This window comes from Tremella mesenterica, assembly GCF_000271645.1.
Source record: "Tremella mesenterica DSM 1558 unplaced genomic scaffold TREMEscaffold_1, whole genome shotgun sequence".
NCBI lineage: Eukaryota > Fungi > Basidiomycota > Tremellomycetes > Tremellales > Tremellaceae > Tremella > Tremella mesenterica.
This window is the reverse complement of record NW_006711225.1, coordinates 1,607,229-1,624,615: the sequence shown is the minus strand read 5'-3', so window position 1 is coordinate 1,624,615 and position 17,387 is coordinate 1,607,229. Positions and strand designations below refer to the sequence as shown.

Sequence of the window (17,387 nt, the reverse complement as noted above, 5' to 3'; positions counted from 1 at the left end):
GATATCAGAGAAGATGGAATCCGACGAATTCGAAACCTAGTTGTCAACCTGGAACGAAGAGGGATACGAAGAAGAGGAAAGATCAGAGGCGAGGGCGCAGACATGGACCGAGACAGTCGAAAGAGAGAGTGAACCTCTACTTATATATATCTTCGAGTCGCCCGGTCGCCTACAGGAACAAGCACTGCATGGGGACGAAAGCCAGACATCGAGGCAAGTGGTAGCCGGCCGGTCGAGGTGTATGAGAAGATTCCTTCACTTTGACCACCCAACCCATACACGCTTCTAGCGTCACGTCGTCTGCACCAAACGGCTCCAAGACCTCTGAACGCTGTGGCCGACATGCTCGCCTTGTTCACAAGTGATGGTCGGTAGGATCACGTCGCTGTCCTTTGCTGGAATCATTCCAGCCGATCATGATGGATACCAAACGAGTTAGGAGTCAAGAGATGATCAGATGGGGTCGAGGCTAGAGCCGTCTCAGTTGCATCAAATGAAGGGAGCATGAGGTGACGATAATGGCAGTTTTAGATGCATTTGATGATGATATGGCGATATAGGTATACAGTACTACAGTGCGACTCTCTCATGCGTACATCTCCACATCTTCTGCCGTTGGCCCAACAGGATCATCAGATGCGGCAAGATTACACTGATCGTCAGTCGCTGTGGATTGAGTTTACTCGGCTCAACTCACCTGGTGAAACATCCTCAACTGATCTTCCTTGAATGCTCCAACGACCGAGTGGAGCAAGCCACGATTATGAAACAAGACCAGATCTCCCTCGTCCCAGTCTTGCGCATACACCAGCTGTACATCAGATTCGGCACAGACGGACACGACAAGGACATACCTCTGGAGCTATACCTGGTCGCTGGATACGGTACAAAATCTCACGAACCTCTTTCAAATCCTTCACCTCTCCTCCATCGGGGTACAAGGCGTGATCTCTATCCGCACCCGCCGGGAGAGGGTCGATGTGAAGTGCTTGAGCGCCACATGGATGAACCTGGACATGGAGATGACCGGTCACTGGGTTTCTCCAGCACTGAACTACATCAGCTCCGACTCCTAGCGGTGAAGACAACATACCATGGGGAACAACTTGACTTTGGACTCTTCCCACTCTGGCAACTCGTCCAGACTCAGCTCCAAACCCTCATTCTCGATACCCAACCCAGTTGGTAAGGCGTGGGCTTTTGACATCCAGACGTAAGGATGAGGTGCCTACTTAATGAGACCTTACCTCGCTCATGTCAAAATTCCACTCACATATTTGACCTTGGTTCTCACGGCCAACGACTTGAGCTCTGCGGGAAGGATATCAAACATGGTTTTACCGCTCACGACTGAGAGTCAGTGTCGCATACGGTACCATATGAGGATTTATACTGACAAGCTGTTCCCCCCAGAGGTACGGTCACTTCGTCTCCTGTCCCATCGTCATATCGGCAGATTTGAGGGGCACCCTTAGGCACCGATACAGCGTATAGTGTGGTGACCTTGGGTGGTGAAAGGGCGTACAGAGCAGCATCGATGTGCCTTTGGGTAAGTCACCTCACCGGCCAAAAGCTGAGACTAAACTCACCATCGATAAAACCTCGTAGCTCCGGCATCTTCATCTTCCTGTGAGATAGGAGTTTTATGAAATGTCTTATGATGAGGGTGTTTCAATTGAGGCTATGGCGTCAGTTGAGCGATATTCATCCAGTTCGAAGACTCACGCTGTCTAAACCTTCGTACATCCCCGGGACTTTACCGTTCCCGATAAGTTGGACTTGAGGTTGATGAGGGATAGTTTTGAGGTCCGGGTGGAGTATCGATGCTTTCTCTTTCCCAGTCTTGTTGTTGCCATGTCCGTAGCTTTGAGCAGCGGGGTCAAAGGCCTTCTATGTCAGCGTTCACAAATACATATCTCATGCATATCCGTTCACATCGGACATGAGAAAGACGTATATATCTATCAACAGGCCCGAACCAAGCTTCGAAAGTGAGGTGTCGCGGGGAGTAAAGAATGGACATACAAGTGTCATTTCGTATTGTTGTTTAGGGGTGAGTTTGACATTTTTGAATAACAATATGGAATACTAGACGTCAGTGCTTGTAAAAAGACCCTTCAAAGGGGCGCTATGGAGACATACCCGATACAACATTTCAATAATCTCATCCATCTGTTCAGGGGTGACAATGGCGGGATCGTACCCCTTTACCTCCCTTCCTAGATCTTTGAAGGCCTCTGCCTTTACATGAGGAGGAAGTGGTAAGGGTGTGTAGGTGAAATGAGGTTGAGTAGAGATGGGCATCTGGTGGATGTGAGTCTGAGTGACGGTCGCCATGGTGCGAGTTGGTGTGATGCCGGATGTGCGGTGGGGGACAAGTAGATGTCGCAGGGTAGTTATACTATTTATACGTACAGATGAAGTGTATAATCCGAGTCTGACGGGGATGATCATGTGGAGGGAAGGGTGTACATTGGTGTGAGGGAGAAGAAGATAGTGAAAGGGGGGGGGGAGAGAGTACGAGTAGCTGTGAGTGGAGTGGTTGACAAGTCCGACCCGATCGGCTGTGGCAATATCCGGTCTCGCTCTGGCCTATCTCATCGGCTTCCACGTGGCATATACTGTACTACTACTACTACTCTACTCTGCCACTATCACGCACTTTACTCTCACTCCTTAAAGTAATTCGGCAAGCTTGGTGCAGCCGTTTGCTTTGTCCTAGCACTATGTAGTCCGCTCAGATACCCCTGATAATCCCACAAATTGAACGTCGCCGTTTCTCTGTCCATCGGCGGCGAGTAGAATAAATATTCACCCCGCTCATAGACCGACTTGGCCTCGTCCTCGGTGCAATACGCAAGGACGACGGGGACGCTCTGGTTCTCACCCGTTCGAGAGATCAACACCGAGCAAGTGTTAGGGCTGTACGTCGATGCATGAGCCGTGCCTCCCTTTGCGCATCGAGACGGTATCTAGCAGTCAATGAATCTCCTCGACTGTCATAAAGGACGTAAACCCACGAGTTCCACAGTTTGAGGGGCTTGTTCGTCGTCGTATACGGGATAAGCAGAGAGGAGTGGTTTTGCGCATAAGGTGTGAACCGAGATGTCTATATTGTTGGAGTTCTGCTTCAAGCCATATGGAAGTTCGTTCAGGCTTTGACCGCAGAAAGAGCATGTACCGTAAGTTGTCGCCATGGTGTACGATTAACCTAAGTATTCTACTAGTCAGTATAAGTGAGGGTAGTGGAGAAAGTGTATTCCTGAGATTGATGTGGGAGATGCAGAGACGTAGCCTTTCCCTCAAATAATCAGACGCTGGAGGGTCGGAGATATACTTGAAAGCCAGCAGGCTCTGTGGATTTTGAGAAGTAAAAGGAAGATCACACACCTGTCGCATCGAAGCGAGGTGTTTTGTTTTCGCTCCGACCACACACAAAGGTGTCCAAATTTCGAAGGTTTACACACCGAGTTTTCGAGACGCATTCAAATATCTCGCTTGCCGTCATACACCGCTTTCACCCTTGGGAATCGTAAGCTCATCTTGCCAGGCCGATCGGTTGCTTCGCTCTCTGAAAAATACTCGACGGTGATTTCCTTGCCGACCTGTAATCAACTTCGGTTGCCTCTCCGCCGCTTTGAAACCCCTTCAGACGATGTCACCACTTTTCGCTAAAACGAGAAGAGGAATGGTGCAAGAGCCAGAGCAGACTATAGATGAAAAGACTCACGATCAACTCGGGGTCTTTGGCATATGCCAACCTCTGTTCAGCGCTGAACCCGCTACCAACGCTGACCGGTGTACCCTTGTGTTCTATCCATACGTTGGCGCATGCCAGATGTTCACCGAACACTCCGTCCACTGCCAATCGCATCTTGCCAGTATCAATAGATTTGACGACATACTCGGCATCTTGCCACCTTTTGAATTTACGCAAGTCCGAGCTACGTGTCAGCTCGGTGGATGAAGATTACGCAGAAGAATTCCATACCAAAGCCCCGAGGCAGTATCGTACCTAGAGAGAGGAGAAAGTGACATTGATACAGGACTCACGATCTTTTCCCGTTGTAAGGTTTGTCAGCCCTTATGATCAACCCTTCCCACCCTCTCTCGGCCGCCCTTCCCACCTTATCTTCAACATCTTCCTTCCCATTCACCTCCCACTGCTCCAGTTCCCTCACTACCCCTCCACCCGTCCTTTCCTTCAAGTATGATACAACCGCGATGATGTCCTCAACTCTCTCCCCAAAAGTCTTTCCCAACGGAGCCGGCAGCGCTGTCCCCGCTTCGAACTCTGCAAACGGTATGACGTCAAAGAGAAAATAAGCAGGGTTCTCGATATCATGCCCCAACCGTCTGACCTCCCCCACCACAGATTGAAAATCCTCCACGTAGTCAACTTCACCCTCCCCCTTGACACCTTCTGCTCTAGGCCGCAGTATACATACCTCACCATCTAGGACCAGACGTTTGACAACGCCCTCCTCTCCTCTGTCTTCGATCACTACCGGATCATGGGAGAGCCAATCTGTGAGTTGTGGGAAGGATATCAAATGTTCCAACTCGGCTGCTAACTTTGACAGGGCGTTGAATGGGTTTCCGTTTCGAGAGAGGAATTGGGTGGATATGACTTGAGGTTTGCCGGAGGGAGGAAGAAGAAAGTCAACGAAGGTGATGACGCGTACTCCGTCGAGCTTGCGGGAAGCATACCACCGGGGGAACTTCGCTAGCTCTTTGAAAGGTGGTTCGATGCTCTTCCCAAGAGCACACGTGAACTTTTCGAGAGAGTGACTTTTCTTCGGCGGTCGGGACGTCGGGGTGCTGCTGGGGGCGGGAGATGCGACTGGTGGTATGTCTGTTTGCAAGGGCGATGGAGTGGTGGCAGTGGATCGAATTGGCCTCATTTGAGGTAGTTGATCTCCCCAGTCGATGTTCTTGAGAGTGTTGGCTCCAAATCCAGCGACGAGATTTCTGTCCAATAATCTCTCAAACGTCTCGTAGAGATGACCGTTCGTGCCGACACTGTTTTCTTGTAGAAAAGCCCATACGATATCCTTGGCCTTATTACCGGTCACTTGACGAGAGGCCAGCAGATCGAAGAGCTGGTTGAGGCTTCGTGGGAGAGCTTTGTGCGAGCATGGAAGGGGATATGCGGAGATGTACTTGCGCATGGAGCCTGAGGCGAGATGGGTACGATGTTTAGGGTGATACATTCTGGCAACCTCAGCGATGACGCTAAGCCATTCAAGAAGACTCACTGCTCGAGAAGTTCTCGAAGGTCCGGGAAAGTGGAAATGATGTGTTCTTTCTGGCTCTTGGAGTTGACAGCGGACACCTTTTGTTGAAGCTCTGCCATCCGTAGTAACTGATGCTTGACTGAGGGAGGACCATGGTGGGGGATCGAGGAGTGAAAGCTAGCGAGTTTGTGGGGACGAGCGGCGAGTGGAGGAGTAGTGATGAGAAGGGAACGGTGCAGGGGTCGAACGATGGCATAACAGGACATGATGTTGAGAAGTGAGAACAAGAGGCCAGTAGTGTTGGGGGTGGGGTGAGTGGGGAAATAGGCGTACGAACCGCAGATCCGCAGAGCTGCGCGCCTGGAGAGAGAGAGAAGGTGAGAGGGCATCTTACGTAATTCATCCCGATGTGGAGGTCAGGGTTGAAATTCTTTACTTGTACTGTACACTTCCGGACTGCGTCATGGCGCTAGTGCAACAGGGAACATGACATAGCCATCTCTCTACAAGTACTACTCTACGAGTACTCATACATGACCAACACAGTACACCTCACCGTACAGGAAACCATACAGCCCCCTATCCACCACTGCTCGTCGTCATACCCCCCCAAGTTCTCACACATTAATAGCACAAAAGAGCTCAAACTCCGACTGGCCATCCATCCTTTGGATCTCGCTATTACCTTCACTTCCTCGTCACCGTTTTCTTCTTTCTCCATCCACACTTGAATCCAATAATACCACTCAAACATGGCTACAGTCCCTCAACCTCCACCTCGACAGGCCTCTCCCTTTCAACTCGCAAGACGGCAAGATGTGTCAAGCTCTGAACCCGCGGTGACCCCCAGCTCTGACACTGCCCCAGCGTCTTCTCCAGCTCCGACATCCCCAGCCGCCCCTACTTCCGGTGTGTATGTTTCCATTGACCTCCAAGTACTTTTACCTCTCTAGCTTTCCCCTTGTGTCTATTCGTCATTGTCAATACGCCCAGATCTAACACATAGCACCTTCGACCTCGATTCCCGCTCTCTCGTCTACCCCGCCCACTTCCTCCGCATCACCTACATCACCTTCACCTTCATCTCCTCCCTCATCCTCTGCGTCACCTTCTTCAGCCCCACCGCCGTCTTCCTCGCCTCCCCCGTCTTCTTCTTCGACCACTCCACCTCCCAGTAGCTCGTCACCGCCTTCTAGCGCTGCCCCGACGTCTAGCCCTCCCCCGAGCAGCAGTCAGACGCTTTCGTCGTGAGTCCGATCCCTCTGCGACTTGCATCACACCACTTCTTGCCTCGTGTTGACAGTCACATCAGCGTGGTAACCTGACCGCTTCATACTGTACTCCATACATTCAAATCTTGCCCACTCGCATGTGGTATCCGCACGAACGCTGATGATTTTTTAATCATACAAAGGCGTCTGTGCACCACCATCATCGTTGGCTTGACCTTGAACATTCGCTGACTGTTCAGCGTGTCCCCAACATCAGCTCCTACTAGTACAAGCACCACTATAGTCACCGTCCCACCTTCGAGCACCAGTTCTACTGCAAGCCCTTCGACACCTTCAACTCCCTCTTCAAGCGGTTCCTTCAGCGATCCTGGCACCAGCACTACGTAAGCTGGCTTCCTCTCATCAAACGCCTCTGCTAAACTCCTCAGAACCTCAACCGTCTTCGTCACCTCCGGTTCCTCCACTCTTCCCCTGGACAAGACTTTGACTTCCCCTATTGGTGTATTGACGACCGACAATTCAGGCTCTACTTTCACGACCACACCTGCAGAGCTCACCTCGTCATACATAATCACGTCAGATGGACAGCAAATCACGGTCACTCAGATTATCCACAATCCTTCTGGCGCACTTGACCAAGGCAGCTCTGGGTCCGGATCGAGTAATGCCTTCTTTAACAATCACGGTGCCGTCGCCGGTGTCTTTGTGGTCGTCGGTCTAGTCGTTGTGGGAATCATTATCGCTCTTGGTTTCTTATGCTTCCGTCGTCGTAGACGTCAAAGACTCGATCGCGAGGTCACTGCCGCCGCTGTCGCTGCCAGTCAATCCCACTCTCAACGATCCCCGTTGGATGAGGATTTCCGCAGTTCATCCGCAGGCGGAGCTGGCACATCCGAGTCCTATCCTTCGGCAGCTAATCAACCGATGGCTCAGTACAACAACTATGGGGCGACATACGGTCAAGCGGGTGGTTATGATCCTTACGCACAGAACGCAGGACATGTGTATCCCGCTGAAGGGTATCCGACTGGACAAGGGTATGAAAGTCTGCAACCTGGTGGAGGTCAAACTCAGGGATACTATTTCGATCCTTCGCAGGCCCAACAGTATGCTGCTCCGTACGAGGAGGGATACCCGACGTATGCTGGTGGGGATGGCAGTCTTGACACTCCCCTCGACGAAAGGGAAGATCCACTCCATGCAAGTTCAAGTTTCTTCCTTGTCAAAGATATGCAGCTGACGAGGCGAAGGTAGCGAATCCTACCAATCATGCGAGATAAGCGGGCTCAGTCTCAATACATCCGACCCTTCCGACATTTTCTCGCAATGAATTGGCAATTGGCAAAAGACACATAATACAATAGAATTTCTCCTGGCGACCAATCGTAACATTGGGTCGCTTCCACAATCTGTTCCTGTCCTGCTCCCGCCCACTAGGATGTTTAGCAAAATGTGATTTAGTATCATAATTGACGCCTGATGACTAAGGATGCAACTCGTTATCTGGTCGATGTTTCTGTAGTATCCGAGCAAAGATACATCAGGTCTATACACTGTCTATACGTGGTCCACCCTCACCTTTCATCTTCTCGCTCAGACGGTCATTTGCGTCTCGCGGAACTGAGAAACGGTACCTTGTCCATGACGCTGAGGTTTAGAGTTCTTCTCTGTGATGTAGTGTAGAGCTGTTCCATCGTCTTCTGACCCTGGGACGCCGAACCCACCTCCACCAGGCGTGTCTAAATGTCAGCGTCATATCTCATCCGTATTCACAAAAGGGTGAGGAGAAGACGTTCTCGAAGAATGTAGATTGACTCACTGATGATAACCGTATCCCCAGGTAAAACAGTCATCTGATTTTTCCCACCCAAATTGATGATAGCCGTTTTATCCTCCCTACATCTAACCCAAAGGTTCTCACCCCTCTTACCAGGTTCACCACCCAACATACCATAAGGAGCAATAGTCCTTCTGTCACTCAAAATAGCTACATCGACTTTCTTCGTGAATTGATACGATCGGACACAACCATCTCCACCGGGTTTACGACCTTTACCACCACTTCCTTTTCTAATAGAATATTCGGAGATCATCATGGGATACAAACGTTCACAAAGTTCCACGTCCCCTATGGAAGTGTTAGACATATGAACATGAGTGGCAGATTGACCTTCCCATGTTGCTCCTCCACCAGAACCACCAGCGATTGTTTCGTAAAAACCGAAACCGCGGAAAGTGCCGTCAGGAAGAGTTTCACCGTAACCGAAAGTAAAATTGTTACAAGTACCTTGGGATGCTGCACATGCTCGGAAAGCTTTAAAGATGGTGTCTGTCATTCTGAGAGTCAGTCGTGACTCTCTTTTACGTTTAAATATGATAGAGAAGGAGAATGACCATGGCAATCTTGACTCACCGTTGAGAAGTTTCAACATTCCCAGCCACGGTCGCGGCATCCTCAGAAGGAGCTAAGAGACAACCTTCAGGAACGATGATCTTGAGAGGGATTAAACAACCGTGATTGAGAGGCATATCGACATTGATCAAACATCTCAAAGTGTAAAGAATGGCGGAATATAAGATAGCAGTAGGAGCGTTATAATTTCCATAAACTTGTTTTGTCGTTCCTGTGAAATCGAAAGTCGCATCACCGGATTCTCTATCAATTGTGATTTTCAATCTTATCGTAGAACCATCATCGAGATAATCTTCAGCTTCAAGAGGTTCATAACCGAACTTCTCTCCAACTCTCCTTAACAAATTCCTCACTGCTGTTTCCGCCGCAGTTTGAATACCTAGCATGTAATGTTGTACAACTGGAATACCATATTGATCACACAAAGCTTTGATAAGAGTGATACCTCTGTAATTTGCTGATACTTGAGCTTTGAGATCGGAGATGTTATCACTCAGAGTTCGAGTACCTGAACAGCCAGGATATTGAGCAGGATCGTGATAAAGGATTTTGGTTATACCTTCTTCATCAAAAACTCCTTGTTTGATGAGTTTGAATGATTTAACAGAAGCTCCTTCTTGCCAGATTTCAGTGGAGAAAGGAGGCATAGAACCAGCTCGAATTCCACCAATATCCGCATGATGAGCTCTCGAAGCTGACCAGAAAACAATTTCTCCATTATGAAAAGCGGGTGTTATGACTGTGATATCTGGTAAATGAGATCCACCAGCGGCAGGATGATTAGAAACGAAAACGTCTCCATCTACCACTTTACCCTTCCATAATGCCGCTTGATATTTAACAGCTGAAGACATGGCCCCTAGATGAGCAGGCATATCTGGAGCGTTGGCGACGAGATTCCCAACTGGATCAAACAAAGCGCAAGAGAAATCGAGACGTTCTTTGATGTTGATGGAAATAGAAGTTTGTCGTAAGATCGAACCCATTTGTTCGGCGATAGACATGAATCGATGACCGAAAACAGATAATTGTACAGGATCCCAATGATCAAGAGAAATACCCTCTGCCTTTTTCAATCCGACAGAATCGATGACTACATGGTCGGTAAGAGCAATAGCTTGGAAAGAAGGTTCAACCAATATTGTCTGAGTCTCATCGTATAGTAATGCAGGTCCAGTGATGGTTTGACCTGATGACATGGATTTAAGAGCAACGATACTGGTAGATAACCAACCGTGACCTCCGTAATAAACCGGTTTCGTTTCGTTGGAAGTGATCTCCTTTCGAGAGACAGAATTAAGTTCGTCGTATAAACTTGGAGGAACACGAGATTCCGTCATTCCCGTAGCTCTAACACGTACGTCGTCTACGAAAACAATTCGATCCGCAAGAGTGAATCCGAATAACGTCTTGTGTTGTTCGATGAAAGCTTTCTCCAGATCTCCATCCGTAGGCATTGGAACCATGAGGGCAGTGGAAGCACCTTTGTATCGACAATTGTAAAAGATTTCAAGTTTGATACGATTTTCCGTGAAACCTTGAGCGACCAATCGAGCGATGGCTTGTTTTTTAAGTACCAAACCACGACCGTACAAAGCGTCAAGATTATCAGGATGGGTAGTAAGTGCCGAAGGTTCTTGTATCTCTTCTACGATATCCGCCAAAGACATTCCGTAAGCGGAAAGGATCGATGAGAATTTGGGTACGATTATACGTCTAATGTTGAGTGCTGAAGCGATTGCACAACCGTGTTGTCCACCTGCACCACCGAAAATGACCAGATTATGATTGGCAGTATCGAATCCACGAGCTTCTGTCAGACTTTTGTCTCATCAACACATATTTCTACCTGTGAAACGGGAAAACATCACTCACGTTCGGATGGGACGACACATGGCTTCATTGGCAACTTCCAAGAAACCAGAAGCGATTTCCTCTTCTGACAATTCATGACCTTCTTTCTCCGCATTGATAGATCTGGCAAGTTGACTGAAAGCAGCTTTGGTAGCTTCGACATCGAGAGGTTGATCTTCATTTGGTCCGAAGATCTTTGGAAATTGTTCAGGGAGAAGTCTTCCAAGCATCAAATTGGCATCTGTCACTGCCAGATAACCACCTTTTCCATATGATACTGGACCTGGATGAGCACCAGCGGATTGAGGACCCACGACAAACATTCCGTTTGCCCAGAAAAGTCGGGAACCACCACCAGCGGCTACAGTGTTGATATCGCAAGAAATGGCAGTCAAGATGACTTGAGCGGTTGTTGTTTCAGTGACATGTTCTAGAGATCCTGCGTATCGTGAAACATCGGTACTGTTTATCAGCTCATTACACTCTTCTGTGTCAAAGTATACAACTTACGAAGTGCCCCCCATATCAACGGCAACCAAAGGTGTACCATCTTTCGGATCATAGCAGATTTTCGAGTAGCCGACCACTCCTCCAGCAGGACCAGAAAGAACAGCACGGAGACCGGAGAAACGATCCCATTGACAGAGACCTCCATCAGATTGCATGAACAGAAGTTTCTCGCCTAGACCTTCGAGACCGCCTTGGAAACCTGAAGCGAAGGATTCGATATATCTGCGGGTGACGGGGGTGAGGTAGGCATCGGCGACAGCGGAATTGGCACGAGAAAGTATTTTGATCTGGTCACATGAGCGATTGTCCTTCAGCAGCGCTTCTCTAGCGCCTGATATGACCGCGAGATGGAGGAAATGTCAGTGGCTTGATCTACGAAAGAACAGAAAGGAAAGCTCGAAAGCAAGGAGGAGGTGTGAAGGAGGAGAGAGGTATCTCACGGTAGGTTGTAATTCATGAGAAACGGAAACGCTGAAACCCTTCCTCCTCGCCAAAGCGGCAATCTCAGCCTCATGATCGGGGAAAGTCCAAGAGTGAAGTAACGCAATGGCTACACTACGATAACCCTGGTACCATAGCTCATCGAGTTGAGCACCGACTTCGACCATACTGGGTTTCTTATACACACGTAGGATCTCGCCTGTGGTTCCTTTGACCAATTGTGGGTCGGCTTCCACATCGATAGGTTGAGGATCCGGGTCCATGAGGAAAGTCTCGATGGTGACCCTTTCGTCAATCTCCACCGTTGTGTCGAAGAGGTAAGTAAGCTTGGTGACTGTCAAGTCGAAGATGTCTGGGCGAGCTAGACTGTCAGCCTATCCTCGAGCTCTCTTGTGATCCCCGTTGATTAGCCGATAATGTAGGGGAAACACCACGGGGAGAGGGTGATGATCTCACCTTGTTTGCCAATTTTCAGAAGATCTCGGAAACCTTTGGTAGTGAGCAAAGCACATCGTTCACCTTGACGTTCGAGCAAAGCGTTGGTAGCCACGGTGGTTCCCATACGTATAGATTCTACACCTTCGAGGGAAATCTTTTCGCCTTTCGGAAGTTTCTTTCCAGAAGTCATCTCGAGACATCTTCGTATACCCTCTGTAGGAGCATCGGCGTAGTTTGCCGGGTCAACGGATAGAAGCTGTACATCAGTCAAGTGATTTTACTAGGTTTCGTTTGGAATGGGGAATACTCAGAACTCACTTTGATTACAATGTCTTCATGACCTTTCCGAGAGCAATGAACATCGGTGAAAGTCCCGCCACGCTGCGATATGAGTTGCATCCTTGGTCAACTTGACGACTTACATCTGACACCGTCAGCTCTGGGAAGGTAATACAAGGAGCAAGGACTCACCTATAGCAATTCGGACTAGGTCAGACATGTTGAAGCTACCTCAAGCGTTGAGACTTGGTGAGGGAATAAAGGGTCAACGGTGGGGAAGAACTACTATCCTTGTCGCAAGATGAAGACTTGACCACTGCACATAAAAAAACAAAGACCACGTCTTTGCCACTAGATCCTTTCGAGCTCGACGTGAAGATCAAGATGGGGCTGCACGGGTTCATACTTTGTGGTAGACATTTCATGACTTCCGGGTCCCGGACAGACCCTAGGGAAGGAAGGAATGGCGTGCGTCATGGCGTTATCTGGGGAGTATTTCCGTGGAAGTTTGGTCCTAGCCCTATCCGTTTTTTCTTTTGATCATTGATCTATTGTTGGCCATGGTCGTGCGTCAGTCAGCCTTATCGTCAGCATATGTATTCCGAAGATGTAGAGTCTGGACATTTCAACTGCTTCAATCCGTAACACTGACTCACCCTCATCGTCCCCCCACTACCCACTAACTTGTTACTTTTAGAATCTCTCGGTGATCCAGTGACGGCCGACTATACGAGATGCCATTCATTCACGACCAACCTGATCCCTCTCTCACCCCCGCTCAGGTTCGCCAGCTTTGCAGAGAGAACAAACTTCCCACTCCTCAGACCTCCGGCTACGCACCAGGTTACGCTCAAGCTAACATCGTCGTCCTTCCTCTGAAATACGCCGACGATTTCCGTACATTCTGTCAACGTAATCCCGTCCCCTGCCCTCTTTTGGGAGAAACAGCTCCTGGTGATCCAACCGTTCCTTCACATCTCGCAAAAGGTTCTGATATCCGTACCGATTGCGCTCGTTACAACATCTACGAAGATGGGAAGCGTATTGCCAATAAAACGGACATCATCGACGAATGGCAGCCGGATAGCGTCGCTTTCTTCATCGGTTGTTCATACTCTTTCGAGGACGCTTTAATCAAAGGTGGATTCGGATTGCGTCACCAAGAGCTCAACAATATGACTCCGTGTTATAGAACTTCGGTTCCGCTCATGCGATCAGGACGTGAGTCTCTCTCGTTCTACCTTGAGACGCAAGAAGAAGCTGATGAGTCAGCTATCAAGGGAAAGATGGTCGTATCCATGCGTCCTTACCCACTCGAGAAAGTACCAGAGATCGTACGAATCACCAAACCTTATGCTCGTACTCATGGTGAACCTGTCGGCTGGGGTCCGGAAGGCGCAAAGGAATTGGGAATTGAGGACGTCAATGGGCAGAAACCTACCTGGGGCGATCCCACTGTCTTGAAGGAGGGAGAGGTGTGCGTTTATTGGGGATGTGGTGTCAGTCCTCAACAAGCAGTCATGGATAGTGAACTCCCAGGTGTGTACATGAGTCACGAGCCGGGACAGATGTTGGTTCTTGATTTGAAGATTGAGGATGTGTGCCAGTAGGGAGTAGAAGAGTTGATACTATTTGGAATCGGTTGTATATCCCCTGGTCAAGTTTGTAGATGGTCATGAATGATATTGGGTCTGGAACTGTTGGTGTTATTGCGAAGAGCATCGTGAAAGTTTGCATCGCATCATCTAAACACTGGTACTCTACATCATCTGATGATACACACACGGACCTTCCCATCAAAAGCTATACAGGTACTACCATCAAAATTGTATTCGAATCCCGCACAATCCCTTCTCTATCTTCCTGTAAATCTGGCACATCAGCGTTGTCTTTGTATGGAAGATTTTGTGTAGAACTCACTGGAACCAGTCCTCTCCCGGGAAAGCTGGAAGCCATGCTTCTTCCTGTGATGACCAAAGCTGACCAAGATTACCCGGCATCAACCCCATCATTCCACTCAACTCCAATCCCGGTATAGGACTCCTCTGACCCATATCCGCCATGCTCACTTGCATATCTCTCTCAACACTCTGGAACCCATTTCCCCTTCCGTCATCCCCGGAGACAATCCCACTTATTTGTACATCCTCTTGAGGGGGTTGCCAGCCCATACTCGTCAAGAACCTAGCAATCTCGGAATTTTTATCCTTCAAGTCCTCTATGTTACCCAGCAATCCCAAGCTACTTTTGTCCGATATGGAGGGTGTTTCGCGTCGAGATGGTTGTGACAAAGCTGGTAAAGGAGCAGATGGACACCAATCTTCCTTCATATGTGCGAGGATATCCCCACCGAGATGTGCAGCGGGCCAGGACATCTCGCGGAGGTACATGATACAACTGGCGGCGTCGGACAGGGCTTGCGAATTGGCTTTACACCCTTCTGTCGTTTTGACAGCAGCGAGTAGGAAGATGGTTCCAGCGGTAAAGGTCACGTTGCAGATGGTTGTGCTGCAATAGCGAAGACCGGGGGATCGGCTGTACATTTGCAGTAGGCGCAGAATTTCAGCTCTTCACCGTCAGCTCCATCGCTCCTTCAAATACAGTTACTGACGCTGCCAGATTACATGTCTGTATTGCCAAGTCTCGATCCGGGTCACCTTCGGAGAAAGGCTGTGTGTACGTTGGACGATGTAAGAGTATCTGCAAATACCGACAAGTTGCATGAAGGTTGATGATATGAGGGGGTGGGTTGGGGGATGATTCGAGTCGAAGGGGAGAGGGGAGTTCCATTAGCCATGCGTGTAGGTCCAGACTATGCGTCAGCGACTTCATGACACAGGAGAGTAGGGAACTGACTGAAGTTCAGAGACGAGATTTTGTTGCGTGACAGGATCCAAAGATGGGCGGATACGATACAAAATCGAGTGCATACGGTCGGACAGAAGCGCGAGCCGACAGGTATAGTTGAATACTGTGCTCGTCCAACTGGGAGGTCCCTGGATATGGATACCTTTACGACGTTCCAGTCGAGCGTAATGGTCTATCCACGGTTGAGCATCGATGTCGGCGTCGATCTCTGGAAGAGGAGTGACAAAGTCTTCCGTCGTCAGACCAGCTGTTCTTCCGACAGCGAGAGACCAAAGCCTGGGGTGTCAATACAAACCAAAACATTCGATGGAGTGAGTTGACATGAGCGGACTCACTGGTCTTGACAATAGACCGTGAAGAAGGCTCGATCTCGATGAGTCTTGGCCTCTGCTGTGATAAGACCTCGGGCGACCAGAGCACTGCAATCGGCGTTCAATCCCACTGAAGGTAAGCCAGATCTCTTTTACATACGAAAGAAAGCCGCTTACACCTCTGAGCGATCCGAACTCCCATACCTTCGTAGAACCACCCTAGAGAGTGCTTTCCTCTGGACCAGTGATACGATCCAAGTAACATCATTCCTTTCACAGTCGAGAGTTGGGGAGTGTCGGCTTCTTCCTCGATATACCCCCTTGCCCGTTCACCTAGAGCCTCGGCGACATTGCAAGCTATGGTCGGATCAGTGCTGGGGGATACAGTCTGAGGGGAGAGTTGGCAAGCTAGGGCGAGAATGACATTGTGAAGGAGTGGAGAGTAGTGCATATTTTTAGGTGAAGAATTTGTGATACTAGCATATAGTCCGGATAGGAAGGCCGATTCATCTGTCCACCAACACCAGTCGTTGAGGTAGCTGAGTGTCAGCTGTTTCCTGTCTACACGACCCTTACGAGACTACGCACCTGAAAAAGATAGAAAGCAGTTCTTCATGCACAAAAGGCGTTTGAATGATCCCCTTGGGAAGATGTCGATCCCATGGTAGGGATACCCAATCGATGGCTGAACCGCCTGGCGATTGCGGCCACAAGCTAGGGTTCCAGGATCCACTCGGTCCCTCGGAGTCTCTACGATCACGAACCAAGGAATCTGGTAAATGCATGAAAGCTGAAGTTGGTCCATGGTGTGTGAAAGAATCCTTTTCCACCTGACTATGAGCTTAATCTCTCTCTTATATCTCGCTCACTCACTATGAGCGTCCCGGCCAGATTGATCCTAGACTCTCTGGTATCGATGGGTCTGCTTCGTCCGACCGAACGTTGCGCCTGTTGCGTAGGACTAGGTGACTCAGTGGCAAGGGCCAACTGCTCTTCAAGAGTCCTGACACGATTTACCAGAGCTTGGACGTAGAGTTTCGTCGCTGGTTTACGTCCATCTTGGTCCGGATCATAGATGCATTCCTCGTCAAACGATTTGCAAGTGGCGCATCGTGGTTGACCATCACATTTAGTCCGACTGATCGTGAGCTGACTGAAAGTGGAAGATTGAGTGCAGGTGAACACTTACCGTCTACGGCAAACTATGCAAGCTCTAGAGACGTTCTTCTTTCTCCGCTTGGCTGTCTCTGTGCCTTCCGGACCTTCAAGAGGTGTGCGGGACTCCATTGACGGGGGTCGCAGAGTGATTCGTCTCAGAGAGAAGACTGACGGCTGAGTGCGAGCGGACGAGACCTCCTCAAGAAAGATGAAAGGGTGACCTGTTCACACCAAGACTAGTAGTGGTTGGCGCGCCCATTTATTCCATCATCGGAGTTCCCGGAAGTACGTCTACATTCGGAACTTCTCCCCTTTCCCTATTTAGGTGTCCCATTTTCTCCTCCAGGGTCCCCTCTTGCTCCCTTGGGCATCCTGTTGCTCCCTTAGGATTCCGCATTTTCCCTAAGGGTGTTGTTTGTTAGTCCGTACCTCCCTTTTGCCTCGTTGACAGTGCTTTTTCTCTGTGAGCTTTCGGTTTTCAGATTGTGCTCACGGTTTACACTCTTGGCCTCCCCGTTTTCTTTGCTAATAGCTACAATCTGCCCCAAGCTCTTTCCAACCTTCCCCTCGGTCTCTGTATGTCATTCTGACAACCGTTCGGGGTTGTTCGGACGTCCTGAGGTACTCGGGAGCTCATTCGAGTCTT

At 49.3% G+C, this 17,387-nt stretch overlaps 7 protein-coding genes across 7 annotated transcripts; 2 read left to right on the top strand and 5 right to left on the bottom strand.

Moving 5' to 3' along the window:
• Positions 1-586: 586 nt before the first annotated feature.
• On the bottom strand, positions 587-2,304 carry TREMEDRAFT_26085 (uncharacterized protein; the record flags this gene model as incomplete). Its single annotated transcript, XM_007000650.1, has 10 exons — positions 587-652; positions 698-811; positions 855-1,049; positions 1,094-1,228; positions 1,274-1,350; positions 1,398-1,543; positions 1,590-1,681; positions 1,726-1,887; positions 2,026-2,088; positions 2,143-2,304. The coding sequence occupies 10 exons, from the start codon at positions 2,302-2,304 to the stop codon at positions 587-589; spliced, it is 1,212 nt and encodes a 403-aa protein (XP_007000712.1).
• Positions 2,305-2,669: 365 nt separating this feature from the next.
• TREMEDRAFT_58497 (uncharacterized protein) lies at positions 2,670-3,197 on the bottom strand (the record flags this gene model as incomplete). The annotated part of the gene is made up of 2 exons (XM_007001232.1): positions 2,670-2,972; positions 3,021-3,197. 2 exons carry the CDS (start codon positions 3,195-3,197, stop codon positions 2,670-2,672), a joined length of 480 nt encoding a protein of 159 aa, XP_007001294.1.
• Positions 3,198-3,485: 288 nt separating this feature from the next.
• Positions 3,486-5,503, bottom strand: TREMEDRAFT_58496 (uncharacterized protein; the record flags this gene model as incomplete). The annotated part of the gene is made up of 4 exons (XM_007001231.1): positions 3,486-3,605; positions 3,731-3,944; positions 4,054-5,235; positions 5,259-5,503. 4 exons carry the CDS (start codon positions 5,501-5,503, stop codon positions 3,486-3,488), a joined length of 1,761 nt encoding a protein of 586 aa, XP_007001293.1.
• A 486-nt stretch (positions 5,504-5,989) lies between these two features.
• Positions 5,990-7,799, top strand: TREMEDRAFT_58495 (uncharacterized protein; the record flags this gene model as incomplete). The annotated part of the gene is made up of 5 exons (XM_007001230.1): positions 5,990-6,146; positions 6,244-6,484; positions 6,709-6,852; positions 6,898-7,673; positions 7,720-7,799. The coding sequence occupies 5 exons, from the start codon at positions 5,990-5,992 to the stop codon at positions 7,797-7,799; spliced, it is 1,398 nt and encodes a 465-aa protein (XP_007001292.1).
• Positions 7,800-7,985: 186 nt separating this feature from the next.
• On the bottom strand, positions 7,986-12,774 carry TREMEDRAFT_41661 (uncharacterized protein). The gene is made up of 9 exons (XM_007000874.1): positions 12,595-12,774; positions 12,444-12,506; positions 12,144-12,381; positions 11,687-12,048; positions 11,247-11,533; positions 10,758-11,198; positions 8,883-10,703; positions 8,289-8,806; positions 7,986-8,208 (listed from the first exon to the last, which is right to left on the bottom strand). Exons 1-9 carry the CDS (start codon positions 12,622-12,624, stop codon positions 8,063-8,065), a joined length of 3,906 nt encoding a protein of 1,301 aa, XP_007000936.1. The 5' UTR covers positions 12,625-12,774; the 3' UTR covers positions 7,986-8,062.
• Positions 12,775-13,138: 364 nt separating this feature from the next.
• Positions 13,139-14,099, top strand: TREMEDRAFT_41658 (uncharacterized protein; the record flags this gene model as incomplete). The annotated part of the gene is made up of 2 exons (XM_007000873.1): positions 13,139-13,625; positions 13,677-14,099. The coding sequence occupies 2 exons, from the start codon at positions 13,139-13,141 to the stop codon at positions 14,012-14,014; spliced, it is 825 nt and encodes a 274-aa protein (XP_007000935.1). The 3' UTR covers positions 14,015-14,099.
• An 8-nt stretch (positions 14,100-14,107) lies between these two features.
• TREMEDRAFT_72723 (uncharacterized protein) lies at positions 14,108-16,870 on the bottom strand (the record flags this gene model as incomplete). Its single annotated transcript, XM_007002072.1, has 9 exons — positions 14,108-14,275; positions 14,325-14,972; positions 15,016-15,216; positions 15,261-15,548; positions 15,608-15,713; positions 15,761-16,122; positions 16,172-16,413; positions 16,457-16,721; positions 16,773-16,870. The coding sequence occupies 9 exons, from the start codon at positions 16,868-16,870 to the stop codon at positions 14,260-14,262; spliced, it is 2,226 nt and encodes a 741-aa protein (XP_007002134.1). The 3' UTR covers positions 14,108-14,259.
• Between the last annotated feature and the right edge of the window lie 517 nt (positions 16,871-17,387).

What these genes read in the sequence shown, in the direction of transcription:
- TREMEDRAFT_41661 (XM_007000874.1), bottom strand. Translation starts at nt 12,624, where the DNA reads ATGTCTGACCTAGTCCGAATTGCTATAGGT. An exon ending in CTCATGAATTACAACCTACC is followed by an intron (nt 11,534 to 11,686) that starts GTGAGATACCTC and finishes TCATGTGACCAG; the next exon opens with ATCAAAATACTTTCTCGTGC. An exon ending in AATGTTGAAACTTCTCAACG is followed by an intron (nt 8,807 to 8,882) that starts GTGAGTCAAGAT and finishes ACTGACTCTCAG; the next exon opens with AATGACAGACACCATCTTTA.